Source organism: Manis javanica, chromosome 2, assembly GCF_040802235.1.
Source record: "Manis javanica isolate MJ-LG chromosome 2, MJ_LKY, whole genome shotgun sequence".
NCBI lineage: Eukaryota > Metazoa > Chordata > Mammalia > Pholidota > Manidae > Manis > Manis javanica.
In genome coordinates this window covers 161546093-161561303 of record NC_133157.1, presented here as the reverse complement: position 1 = coordinate 161561303, position 15211 = coordinate 161546093, and the positions used below count along the sequence as shown (strand labels likewise).

Genomic DNA, 15211 nt, shown 5'->3' with positions numbered 1-15211 from the left:
TTCCCTACCCTTATTTTTCATTTTGTCCCATCTGTATCTAATTTATGCTATATTGTTAAATTTAATGTATTCACGTAAACTATCTGAAATCTCTTTTTAAGCAAGAAAGCACACAGGTTAATGATAAAGAATTATATGGGCAAACATTCAACTGCAACAGTAATAAAAAAATTAATAAAACAATTAGGTGTAAGTTTTTTACTTAAAGTTTTTTTAAACTTCTGTTTTTTAAATGATAATGCCCAATGTTAATGAGACAGAGATTAAATTACCACACATACACATTACTGATGGTACAATGTATAAATTGGTACAATCCTTTAGAAAAGCAATTTGGCCTTATGCAAACAAAACTACAAAACTATTTAAGCTCAGAAATTTCCTGGGAGTTATCTGTAACTACTTCCTCAAAACATGGGAGCATTCAAATCTAAAATATGAGAAAAATTATACACAGAAATATATTTATTATATTATTATTTATAATAGTAGAACTATCAAAAGGAAACTAAATGTCCAACAGGAAAATGGTTAAGTAAAACAGGGCATACCCACTAAGGGAGATGTTTCACTATGTAATACTTCTACTCTGATTTTTGGTCCATATGGATTATTTAGTCAAAGTTCTAAATAAATATTTTAAAAGAAAATAATGATAGCATACTTACAACTTCATAAGGGATATGCATTAAAAAGTGAGAAGGAAATACTCCAAAATGTTTTTAGAAATGTTTCTCTGAACTATATATTGTTTTGCACATTCCAATTTTTGGTAACATGACAGTATGATATTTATAAACTTTTAGACTATTTAAGATTCTAGTTTAAAAATTATTAAGGAAAACTTCATGGGCTTGCATTAAGTGACCTTTAAGGTCCTAAACTCTGAAGTTTTATAATTCTGTGAATAATTTCAGGAGAGAAAAAATGGGGGGGAAGACATTGAAGAAATCAATGCAGCTGCATAGAAAAATCTACTGAATTTCAATGAAAAATAATAAATGTCATGTTTAAAAAAATCCATAACAAGGTAAAAATTTCCTTAATCTGAACAAGATAAATTTCAATAACCCTTCAAACACACTGAAATTAAGTGTTAATAATACTTCAGCAATGTAACTGCAAAATATTTTTTAAGCTGCTGGAAATAATGAGTTATTATCAGAAAAGGAACTCAACCTTTCTCAGTGTATTTAATTTTCATAACATTCTCATAAAGTATTATATTCTATTCTGAGAGTAACATGGATTACATGCTTACCTCCCTTCAGAGCTCTGCAAAAAGAATAATCATCATTAGCTCCTCGGCAAATAACTTCTTTGCGCACTGGAAAATCCACGGAGTTAGCAGATAAATAGATATTGAAATATAATTTTTTTATGTCTCTTCCTTAAAAAGAAAAGAATTCCATTAGCCCCACAAACACAAGATTCTTTTATAAACAAAATTAGCATTTATTGTATACTTAAAAAATGCCCTGTACTTTCCTACATTATTTCACTTAATCATCACAGCTACTTATAGTATGGATATTGTTATCTTAGTTTTAGATGAGAAAACTGAGAAGAACAAATCATAGGGTCTGTTTCAAACAGCAGTCCCATGGCCCACTCCACAGACTTTAACCTGAACCTCTCCAAAAGCAGAAATGCAGGAATGTTTGCAAAAGTTGAAGAGCTGCTTTCACATGGAATTCCTTGAAACACGGGCACATGATAATAACTGCAGTGGTTTCAATGACAATGCAGTACAAGGGGCCTTCTTCCATTTCTGCATGAAACACAGAATGATTCCAGTCTTAAGTGACTCCAAAAAAGGAAATGCTGCTTTGACATCTCAGTGGTTTATATCTTGAGAACTTTCTTGCCCTTGGTCATTACTGTGGTCATATTAGGCACGTGAATAATGGTCAAAGTGAGGTACCATTTGTATGGTTCAGCAGGATGGGGTTATCAATGTGGGTGTTGGAGTGAGAGACAAGAAACATAGTGGCTGTCACAGGGCAACAAAGATTATTCTTTAGCTCACCTAAGACCATTCCAGGTACTTCCAGATTAATTTTGAAGGAGGCTTATGGCCCAGCTTTATTTATTTGCCAATAGGTTAACAGCATACAAATAATTTACTAGCACAGCTATAAAGTCTTAAAACAAATCATTTTTATTCCCAACCTATTTCTGGTACAAGTTTATACTTATAGCTCTTATTGAATTTAAATAGAGATAGAGCTTTAATATTAAGATTGATTTCTATGAATGTAGCCCTACACTTTATACAGATATTCTAATACTCTAGAGAAACTCATATAATTGTGAAGCACTATAAAAAATATGACTGAGTAATTCTTTTGTTACTGAATTACTATATAGTTGACCCTTGAAAAACACAGGGTGTGAGCAGCACAGGTCTACTTACATGTAGATTTTTTTCAATAAATATATTGGAAAATTTTTTGGAGATTTGTGACAATTTGAAAAAAGATTTATTTTCTCTAGCTTACTTTATTGTAAGAATACAGTATATAATACATATACAGAATATGTGTTAGTTTGCTGTTTATGTTATCAGTAAGGCTTCTAGGTAATAGTAGGCTATCAATAGTTTTTGGGAAGTCAAAATTATATGTGGATTTTCAACTGTGTATGGTTGGTGACCCTAGCCCCCACATCAGTCAAGGGTCAACTGTTATGTTATATAAATGTCATATTTAGTGAATGGTTAAGGTATTTGTGGTGACAGTGGTACCCAAACCTCCCTTCCAAAGAACCAGCCTGGAGAGGATGATTGGCAGACAGCCTTCAGCTGTTGCAACTTCAGATCCATCCCAGCACTCATTCAGGAGCCAAAATCTCACAGACTACTCCTATTATGACTAAACTGCAAGAACACTGGAGCAAGCCTACTCCCTCCTGTCATTTAAACACTTATGACAGGCCATCTTTGCTCTCAAGCTCTCCATTAACCTAGCTGAAAGTATCTTGGGAGGCATTTACCAAATTGCCTTGGAATTCTCCTTCCTTCCTTCCCTCTCTCATTTTAAAGGGATTAAGCCTTCACCTCAATGTGAATTCTCTACTTCTCTATTCTGGGTTTCTTTTCCCTCTGTTGCTCACAGCATTTCCCCCAATAAATCTCTTGTATGTCTACTTCCTTCTTGGTATCTGTCTTTCAGAGAACCCTAAGTGATAACTGTATTGCATTATTCCTTGGGCTCTGAAGGATATAATCTGCTTTCTGTGTGTAAGGGCAAGGGGTTCACTTGAAAATGAGGTAATTCATTATGTAAATAATCACTCCTGCCAAACATCTAGGGCAAAAGCACACCACATAGACTGGAAAGAAAAATTTGAGAAAAGGGGAATAAATTGTAGAGTCTTAACCTGACAAAAATTTAGATTGTTTCTTTTACTCTTGGCAATTCACAGTACCTACCACAATGCTTGAAATATACTATGCATTTACTCAGTATTTTTTAATGAATAAAAAGTGAATACAGAAAAAAGTGTCAAAATATACATTGAACAATTAGATTCAGGAAAATGAAAACAGAAGTCTACTTATTGTCCATCATTTCTGGGTTCTCAGATACCTTTTATCTTAAAACTGGAGAACTAAAATCAAAGGTGGAAATGTTTCTTTAAGCTTATTTATGTGAAAGTACTTTGTAAAGTACAAGCTTCAAATATAATGTAAATGATGATAGAGATAATGAAAACAATAAAGACAATGATGACGATTAGAACGGAAGTTTCCTGGAATCCTAGGGCTTACAGGAAACAAAACTGACTGGTAGGAGAGAATGAGAGTTTTGTGTGTTTTCACAGACATTCAGATCCAGCCCAGTGCTACCACTGTTGCCCAATTTAGTTTTAATAAGTTGATGACAAGTAAAATCATAGAAAGGAAAAATGAGATACAACACAAACAAAAACGTTTTGCCTTCTTTCATGTTATCATCATCATATTTTTTTCTAGAAAGCTCATCTTTAGAAAAAAGAGTCCTGGCTTGCTTTTACACAGATCTTTGACTAGCAGAAACTCAACTTTACTTATCAGCTGGATAGATAATGGGTGACAAAGGATATGCCTATTAGATTGTTAGAAGTCTCAAGTTATTTCCATTTTTACTCCCATACCATTATGTAACCTCTTCCCCATGAGTGTGAGCTAGCCTAGTGACTTCCTTCTAACAAATAGAATAAGGAAGGTGATAGAGTGACACTTCCATGATTAGGCTGTATAAGATTGTTAGCTGACTGTCTTCCTTGCTTACTTTGTTAAAGCAGGAAGCCACATTGAAAAGGCCCATATGGCATGAAACAGAGAGCTGGCCAACAGCCACATAGGAAATGAATACTGTCAATAATCACATGAGCTTAGAAGTGGATCATTCCCTAGGTCCCTACTTGAGCTTTAAAATAGACCCCAGTCCTAGACAAACACCTTGATTACAACCTTGTGGAAATTCTGGAAGCAGACACAGCTAAGCCATACATAAAGAGTATCAGATGATATATGTGCACTGTTTTAAGCCACTAAGATTGTGGTATTTGTTTCATAGCAATAGAAAATATGTGACACATTTAGACCACAATCATTTATCATTCATGTTTCTTGAACCCATTCAATTGATCTACAAAAACAAAACTTTGGACTTACTTGGAATGTAGAAAAGATGCAAATATCCTTTACTTTTCTTCAGTGTTATACAGGGTTCAACATTTATTGAAATAGGGAATTCCATTTTATCTAAATGGAATAGAGATGTCAATAAATTATTATAAATCATTTCCAATAAGTATTCTGAATATCAGCCCCCAAAAGATTCCTTTATATTAAAATTGTATAATAAGAAAAACTGAGAGTGTTTAAAACATCTCCCTCCCCACCACCCACCTAGGAACTACCCAGACCATGCCCCTCTGCCACTAGCTGTGCCTCCAACCAGCCAGCCAAACTGCCAGACACACACAGTCACAGTCTACCCAGGGGTCATCACTATACAAGGCCACAACCTCAAACTGGGAAAGGTAGCCCTTTTGCCTAACTCATAGAAAAAAACACAGAAAGTCAAACAAAATAAGGAAACAAAGGAATATGCTTGAAACAAAGGAACATGGTAAATCTTCAGAAAGAAGATTCAAACAAGACAGAGTTAAGCAATCTACCTTATAAAGCTCAAAGTAAAAGTTATAAAGATCCTCAACACACTTGAGAGAATGGAGAAATTCAGGGAGACCTTCAATGAAGAGACAGAAAATATAAAAAGAACCAATCAGAGATGAATAATACGGTAAATGAAATGAAAAACATACTATAGGGAATCAAGAACAGATTAGAGGATGCAGAAGAACAGATCAGTGATTTGGAAGACAGAGTAATGGAAAATACTCAAGCTGAACATCAGAAAGAAAAAGAATAAAAAGAAATGAGGATAGGTTAAGGGACCTCTAGGACAACATTCTGTGTCTTAACATTTGCATTATATGAGTCCCAGAAGGAGACAAGAGAAAAGTGAGTGGAAAATTTCTTTGAAGAAATTATAGCTGAAACCTTTCCTAACCTGGGGAAGGAAACAGACATCCTGGTCCAGGAAGCACAGAGAGCCCCAAACAAGATGAACCCAAGGAGGTCCACACCAAGATCATAGTAATTAAAATATCAAAAATCAAAGATAAGAAGACAATCTTAAAAGCAGCAAGAGAAAAATCAAATGGTTACATAAAGGGAGACTCCATAAGGCTATAAACTGATTTTTCAGCAGAAATTTTGCAAGCCAGAAAAGAGTGGCATAGATTCAAACTGCTGAAGGGAAAAAACAAAAACAAAAAAAACCTACAACCAAGAATACGCTACTCAACAAGATTATCACTCTCGATTAAAGGAGAGATAAAGAGCTTCTCAGATACACGTAAGTTAAAGAGCTCACTACCACTAAACCAGCTTTGCAAGAAATATTAATGGGACTTCTTTAAGAGGAAAATAAAAGGCCACAACTAGAGGTAAGAAATTATGAAAAGGAAATTATGAAAAGGAAAATTCCACTAGTAAAAGCAAACATAGTGAAGTAGTGAAGATAGTAGATTAATCACTTAACAGCTAGTTTGAAGTTCAAAAGACAAAAGTATAAAATCAATTACTTCTGAGAATTAGTTGTTAATCATTAAATAAAAAGGTATAAAAGAAGACACCATAGACATAAAACATAGAAGGGGGGAGTAAAAACTTAGTGCTTTTAGATGTTTGAACTTAGGTGACCATCAACTTAACAAAACCCAAAAATTTATAATAGATACACAAAAAATAAAGATAGAGGAATCCAACAATAACACTAAAGACAGCCATCACATACAAGGGAAGAGAGCAAGAGAAGAAAACAGGACCAGAAAATAATGACAAAAAAAACACAGAAAACATTTAACAAAATGGCAATAAGTGCATACTTATGAAAAATTACATTAAATGAAAATGGACTAAATTATCCAATAAAAAGACATAGAGTAACTAAATGAATTAAAAAAACAACAACACCTATCTATATGCTGTCTACAAGAGACTCAGTTCAGACCCAAAGACACAAACAGACTGAAACTGAAGGATGGGAAAACATACCATGCAAATAGAAGTGAAAAACAAGCTGGAATAGCAGTACTTATATCACACAAAATAGACATTTGAACAAAAACTGTAACAAGAGACAAAAAAGGACCTTACATAATGAGTTAGGACTCAATGCAGCAAGAAGATTTAACAATCATAAATATCTACACACCAAGTAAAGGAGTACCTAACTATATAAAGCAAATATTGATGGGCATAAAGAAAAAAATTGACAGTATTGAAATACTTACTATGGGACATTAACTCCTCACTTACATCAATGGATAGATCATCGAGAAAGAAAATCAGCAAGGAAACAGTGGCTCTGAAGGAGACACATTAGACCAAATGGGTTTAACAGATATATATAGAACATTACATCCAAAAAGAGCAAGATACACAACCTTTTCAAGTACACATAGAATGTTCTCCACATGTTAGGCCACAAAAAAAGCCTTATTAAATTTAAGAAGATTAAAATCATACCAAGCATGTTTTCCTACCACAACAGAATAAAACCGGAAATCAATTAGAAGATAAAAACTGGAAAAGCACAAACACATGGAAGCTAAACAGCATCCTACTAAACAACCAATAGATCAACCAAGCAATCAAAGGGGAAGTAAAAAAAACACTTGGAGAATAATGAAAATAGAAACACAACAGTTCAAATATTTGAGACATAGCAAAAGCAGTTTATAAAAAGGAAGTCTATAGTGATAAAGGCCTCAAGAAATGAGAAAAGTCTCAAGTGAACAATCTAATACTATACCTAGACAAACTAAAATAGAAGAGCAAACAAAGCCTAAGGTTATTAAAATGAAGGAAATAAATAAGATCAGAGTGGAAATAAATGAAATACAAACCAAAAAAAATAAAAAAACTAAAAATAAATAAAAAACTTAATGAAACTAAGAACTGACTCTTTGAAAAGACTTTTAAAAATTGATAAACCTTTAGGAGACAGAGAAATAAGTGAAGGGGATAAAGAGGCATGAAAATCCAGTTATAAAATAAATTAGTCACAGGATAAAACTGCAGCATAAGAAATAGAGTCAATAATATTGTAATATCTTGTATGTTGACAAATGGCAACCACACTAATCATGTATATACATGTATATACACAGTAATGTATATAATTGTCAAATCACTATGATGTATACATGAAACCAACATAATATTGTGTATCAACTATATTTCAATTTAAAAAAATATCCCTCCCCAGATGAAGACACCAGCAAGAATTCAGAGTAGGAAGTCCAAGACCTTCCTTCCCCCAACAAACATACCAACTCACCAACAATTTACAGGCAAATTACTTTGTGAAAAATCAGAAACAAATTGAAATTTCCTGTAACCCAGGAAAATGCAAAGCCAGACTCACTTAAGTTGGTAGGGAGATTCAGGACACCTTCTGAAGACCAGAGACCCTGCACCTGGCACAGCACAATCAGAAAAAGACCCCCTAGACCCCATCTTTGATTCATGTATCCTGAGCCTCAAATTTTCCAATGGAGACTCCCAAAAGACTGAAGAAATAGAAAGGCTAAACAGACCTATAACTAATATGGAGATTGAATAAGTAATCAAAAATCTCAACAAAGAAAAATTCAGGACCAAATGGCTTCATGGGTGAATTTTACCAAACATTTCAATAAGAATTAACACACTAATGCTTCTCAAACTCTCCTGAAAACTGAAGGGGAAGGAGTATTCCCAAACTTCTTTTATGAGCTTAGCATTACCCTGATACCAAAGCTAGACAAAGACACCACAGGAAAAGAAAACTACAGGGCAATATCCATGGTAAATATAGATGTAAAAATCCTCAACAAAATACCAGCAAACTGAATTCAATAACACATTAAAAAGGATCATAAACCATGACCAGTGGGATTTATCCCTTGGATGCAAGCAAGCTTCAACACATAAAAATCAGTTAACATAATATACCACATTAATAGACGGAAAGATAAAAATCATATGATCAACTCAATAGATACAGAAAAATCGTTTGACAAAATTCAACACCCCTCCATGATTAAAAACTCTCAATAAACTAGAATTAGAGGAAATGGCCTCCACATAATAAAGGTTGTATATGAAAAGTTTTAGCTTACATTATACTAAATGGTGAAAAAGTGAAAGAGTTTCCTCTAAGATCAGCAACAGGCAAGGAACATTTACTCTCAACACAGTACTGGAAGTAGTGAAGTGAAGACAGATTAATCAGACCAGAAAAATAAATAAAAGGCATCCAAGTCAGAAAGGAAGAAGTAAAATTTTCCATTTGCAGATGACATGATATTATATATATGGAAACTAAACACTCCCCCAAAAAAACTGTTCAGTCTAATCAAGACATCCAGGAAAATTGCAGGATACAAAATCAACATGCAAGAATCGGTCATATTTCTATATACTAACAATGAACTATCTGAAAGGAAATTAGGAAAACAATCTGATTTACAATGGCATCAGAAAAAAACAATCTAGGATTAAACTTAATTAAGGAGGTGAAAGACTTATATACTGAAAACTACAAAACATTGATGAATGAAATTAAACAAGATACAAACAAATGTAAAGACATCCTGTGATCACTGATTGGAAGACTTTACTTAAATGTTCATATTACCCAAAGCAATCTACAGTTTTGATGTAGTCCCTATCAAAATCTCAATGGCATTTTTTTAGAAATAAAAAAGTCTCTAAAATTTATATGGCACACAAAAGACCACAAATAACCAAATTAATCTCGAGAAAGAGGAACAAATCTGGAAGCATCATACTTCCTGATTTCAAACTATAATACAAAGCTACAGAAATAAAAGAAAGTGTGAAACTGGCATAAAAACAGACATATAAACCAACGGAACTGAACAGAGAGCCCAAAAATAATTCCATGCATAAATTGTCAGTTGATCTTTGACAGGACGCCAGAAATGCACCATTGGGAAAGGATATTATCCTCAACAAATGGTGCTGGGGAAACTGAATATTCACATGCAAGAGACTGAAACTTGGCTCCTATAACACAAAAATTATTCCAAAATGGATTAAAGACTTAAACAGAAGATTCAAAACTGTTAAAATACTAAAAGAAAACGTAGGGTAAAAACTTCCAGACATTGGTCTTGACAATGATTTCATGAGTATGTCACCAAAACACAGGCAGCAAAAACATGAAGAAGTGGGACATATCAAACTAAAAAGCTTCTGCACAACAAAGAAAACAATCAACAAAGTAAAAAGGTAACCTATGGAATGGGAGAAAAATAACTGCAAATCATATATCTGATGAACAGTTGATCTCCAAAATGAAAAAAGGAATTCCAAAAACGCTTCCTACAGCATGGGAGAATATATTCATAAATGATTCATCTCATAAGGGGTTAACATCCAAAATTTATAAAGAACTCAGATGCCACAATACCCAAAAAACAAATAACCCAATTAAAAAATGGGCAGAGGACATGAACAAACATTTCTCCAAAGAAGAAATATAGATGGTCAGCAGGCACATGAAAAGATGTTCCGCACTGCTAATCATCAGGGAAATGCAAATCAAAACCACAGTGAGATATCACTTCACACCAGTTAGAATGTCCACTATCCAAAAGACAGTAACAAGTGTTGACGAGGATGTGGAGAAATTCGAACCCTCCTACACAATTGGTGGAAATGTGAATTGGTGCACCCACTAGGGAAAGCAGTAAGGAGGTTACTCAAAAAATTAAAATAAAACTACCATATGATCCAACAATTCTACTTCTAGGTATTTATCCAAAAGAACTGAAGTCAGCATCTTGAAAAGATCTTAACATTCCCATGGTCATTGCAGCACTATTCACAATAGCCAAGATGTGGAAAAACCTACTGTCCATCAGTTGAGGAACAGATAAAGAGTATGGGGGATATACATTCAGCCTAAAATTTAAAAAAAGGAAGGAAATTCTGCAATGTGTTACAACATGGATGAATCTTGAGGACATTATGCTAAAGGAAATAAAACAACTTATATAAGGGCAAATACTGTATGATTCCACTTACATGAGGTAGTCAAATTCACAGAATCAGAGTGGAATGGTGGCTGCCAGGGGCTGGGGTGAAGGTGAAATAGGGACTTTCTAATCAAGTAAATGGGCAGAAAGCTTCAATCAAGCCAGATGAATAAACTCTGGAGCTCTGCTGCATGATATTGTGCCTATAGTCAACAATAATATATTGTAAGCTTAAAAATTAAAGAGGGGAGACCTAGTGTAAAGTGCTCTTACCATAGTAAAATGGGAAATACTGTACAAATACAAAAAAGAAGTCTCTCCATAATGTAAACAGATTTACATTATGTTTTGAAGCCTTTACATTATTAAGGTGCAGCTTGAAGTTATTAAAGTATTTAAACTGCAAAAGAAAAAGAAATCCCACAAACATATTTTCATAAAATTATTTGTTCCAGGGGACGGAGCCAGGATGGCGGCGTGAGTAGAGCAGTGGAAATCTCCTCCCAAAAACACATAGATCTATGAAAATATAACAAAGAAAACTCTTCCTAAAATAGAGACCAGAGGACACAGGACAACATCCAGACCACATCCACACCTGCAAGAACCCAGCGCCTTGCGAAGGGGGAGAGGAAGGCCACAAACCAACAAGAAGGGAAGCTCTTCCAGCGGTCACTCGTACCAGCTCTGCAAACTATCTCTATCACCATGAAAAGGCAAAACTACAGGCAGACAAAGATCACAGAGACAACACCTGAGAAGGAGACAGACCTAACCAGTCCTACTGAAAAAGAATTCAAAATAAAAATCATGAACATGCTGACAGAGATGCAGAGAAAAATGCAAGAGAAATGGGACGAAATCCGGAGGGAGATCACAGATGTCAGGAAGGAGATCACAGAAGTGAAACAATCCCTGGAAGGATTTATAAGCAGAATGGATAAGATGCAAGAGGCCATTGAAGGAATAGAAGCCAGAGAACAGGAACGTATACAAGCTGACATAGAGAGAGATAAAAGGATCTCCAGGAATGAAACAACACTAAGAGAACTATGTGACCAATCCAAAAGGAATAATATTCATATTAGAGGGGTACCAGAAGAAGAAGAAAGAAGAAAAGGGATAGAAAGTCTCTTTGAAGAAATAATTGCTGAAAACTTCCCCAAACTGGGGGAGGAAATAATCGAACAGACCATGGAATTACACAGAACCCCCAACAGAAAGGATCCAAGGAGGACAACACCAAGACACATAGTAATTAAAATGGCAAGGATCAAGGACAAGGAAAGAGTTTTAAAGGCAGCTAGAGAGAAAAAGGTCACCTATAAAGGAAAACCCATCAGGCTAACATCAGACTTCTCAACAGAAACCCTACAGGCCAGAAGAGAATGGCATGATATACTTAATGCAATGAAACAGAAGGGCCTTGAACCAAGGATACTGTATACAGCACAACTATCATTTAAATATGATGGCGGGATTAAACAATTCCCAGACAAGCAAAAGCTGAGGGAATTTGCTTCCCACAAACCACCTCTACAGGGCATCCTACAGGGACTGCTCTAGATGGGAGCACTCCTAAAAAGAGCACAGAACAAAACACACAACATATGAAGAATGGAAGAGGAGGAATAAGAAGGGAGAGAAGAAAAGAATCTCCACACAGTGTATATAACAGCTCAATAAGCGAGCTAAGTTAGGCAGTAAGATACTAAAGAAGCTAACCTTGAACCTTTGGTAACCACGAATCTAAAGCCTGAAATGGCAATAAGTACATATCTCTCAATAGTCACCCTAAATGTAAATGGACTTAATGCACCAATCAAAAGACATAGAGTAATAGAATGGATAAAAAAGCAAGACCCATCTATATGCTGCTTACAAGAAACTCACCTTAAACCCAAAGACAAGCACAGACTAAAAGTCAAGGGATGGAAAAACATATTTCAGGCAAACAACAGTGAGAAGAAAGCAGGGGTTGCAGTACTAGTATCATACAAAATAGACTTCAAAACAAAGAAAGTAACAAGAGATAAAGAAGGACACTACATAATGATAAAGGGCTCAGTCCAACAAGAGGATATAACCATTCTAAATATATATGCACCCAATACAGGAGCACCAGCATATGTGAAACAAATACTAACAGAACTAAAGAGGGAAATAGACTGCAATGCATTCATTTTAGGAGACTTCAACACACCACTAACCCCAAAGGATAGATCCACTGGGCAGAAAATAAGTAAGGACACACAGGCACTGAACAACACACCAGAACAGATGGACCTAATAGACATCTATAGAACTCTACATCCAAAAACAACAGGATATACATTCTTCTCAACATGGAACATTCTCCAGAATAGACCACATACTAGCTCACAAAAAGAGCCTCAGTAAATTCCAAAATATTGAAATTCTACCAACCAATTTTTCAGACAACAAAGGTATAAAACTAGAAATAAATTCTACAAAGAAAACAAAAAGGCTCACAAACACATGGAGGCTTAACAACATGCTAATAAAAAATCAATGGATCAATGAACAAATCAAAATAGAGATCAAGGAATATATAGAAACAAATGACAACAACAACACTAAGCCCCAACTTCTGTGGGACGCAGCGAAAGCAGTCTTAAGAGGAAAGTATATAGCGATCCAGGCACACTTGAAGAAGGAAGAACAATCCCAAATGAATAGTCTAACATCACAATTATCGAAACTGGAAAAAGAAGAACAAATGAGGCCTAAAGTCAGCAGAAGGAGGGACATAATAAAGATCAGAGAAGAAATAAACAAAATTGAGAAGAATAAAACAATAGCAAAAATCAACGAAACCAAGAGCTGGTTCTTTGAGAAAATAAACAAAATAGATAAGCCTCTAGCCAAACTTATTAAGAGAAAAAGAGAATCAACACAAATCAACATAATCAGAAATGAGAATGGAAAAATCACGACAGACTCCACAGAAATACAAAGAATTATTAAAGACTACTATGAAAACCTATATGCCAACAAGCTGGAAAACCTAGAAGAAATGGACAACTCCCTAGAAAAATACAACCTCCCAAGACTGACCAAGGAAGAAACACAAAAGCTAAACAAACCAATTACGAGCAAAGAAATTGAAACGGTAATAAAAAAACTACCCAAGAACAAAACCCCGGGGCCGGACGGATTTACCTCGGAATTTTATCAGACACACAGAGAAGACATAATACCCATTCTCCTTAAAGTGTTCCACAAAATAGAAGAAGAGGGAATACTCCCAAACTCATTCTATGAAGCCAACATCACCCTAATACCAAAACCAGGCAAAGACCCCACCAAAAAAGAAAATTACAGACCAATATCCCTGATGAATGTAGATGCAAAAATACTCAATAAAATATTAGCAAACAGAATTCAACAGCATATCAAAAGGATCATACACCGTGACCAAGTGGGATTCATCCCAGGGATGCAATGATGGTACAACATTCGAAAATTCATCAACATCATACACCACATCAACAAAAAGAAAGACAAAAAACCACATGATCATCTCCATAGATGCTGAAAAAGCATTTGACAAAATTCAACATCCATTCATGATAAAAACTCTCAGCAAAATGGGAATAGAGGGCAAGTACCTCAACATAATAAAGGCCATATATGATAAACCCACAAACAGCATTATACTGAACAGCGAGAAGCTGAAAGCATTTCCTCTGAGATCGGGAACCAGACAGGGATGCCCACTCTCCCCACTGTTATTTAACATAGTACTGGAGGTCCTAGCCACGGCAATCAGACAAAACAAAGAAATACAAGGAATCCAGATTGGTAAAGAAGAAGTTAAACTGTCACTATTTGCAGATGATATGATACTGTACATAAAAAACCCTAAAGACTCCACTCCAAAACTACTAGAACTGATATCGGAATACAGCAAAGTTGCAGGATACAAAATCAACACACAGAAATCTGTAGCTTTCCTATACACTAATAATGAATCAATAGAAAGAGAAATCAGGAAAACAATTCCATTCACCATTGCATCAAAAAGAATAAAATACCTAGGAATAAACTTAACCAAAGAAGTGAAAGACTTATACTCTGAAAACTACAAGTTACTCTTAAGAGAAATTAAAGGGGACACTAATAAATGGAAACTCATCCCATGCTCATGGCTAGGAAGAATTAATATCATCAAAATGGCCATCCTGCCCAAAGCAATACACAGATTTGATGCAATCCCTATCAAATTACCAGCAACATTCTTCAATAAATTGGAACAAATAATTCAAAAATTCATATGGAAACACCAAAGACCCCTAATAGCCAAAGCAATCCTGAAAAAGAAGAATAAAGTAGGGGGGAATATCACTCCCCAACTTCAAGTTCTACTACAAAGCCACAGTAATCAAGACAATTTGGTACTGGCACAAGAACAGAGCCACAGACCAGCGGAACAGAATAGAGACTCCAGACATTAACCCAAACATATATGGTCAATTGATATATGATAAATGATCCATGGACATACAATGGGGAAATGACAGTCTCTTCAACAGATGGTGCTGGCAAAACTGTACAGCTACATGTAGGAGAATGAAACTGG

At 35.0% G+C, this 15211-nt stretch overlaps 1 protein-coding gene across 1 annotated transcript in view; it reads right to left on the bottom strand.

Annotated features, from left to right (window-relative positions):
- LY96 (lymphocyte antigen 96) overlaps positions 1 to 15211 on the bottom strand; it is a 41016-nt gene that overhangs the window by 14604 nt on the left and 11201 nt on the right. Inside the window, exons 2-3 of the mRNA XM_017666462.3 lie at positions 4661 to 4750; positions 1262 to 1390 (exon numbers count right to left, since the gene is read on the bottom strand). Coding sequence (XP_017521951.2) covers positions 1262 to 1390; positions 4661 to 4750 — 219 coding nt within the window. The remainder of the gene's footprint in view (positions 1 to 1261; positions 1391 to 4660; positions 4751 to 15211) is intronic.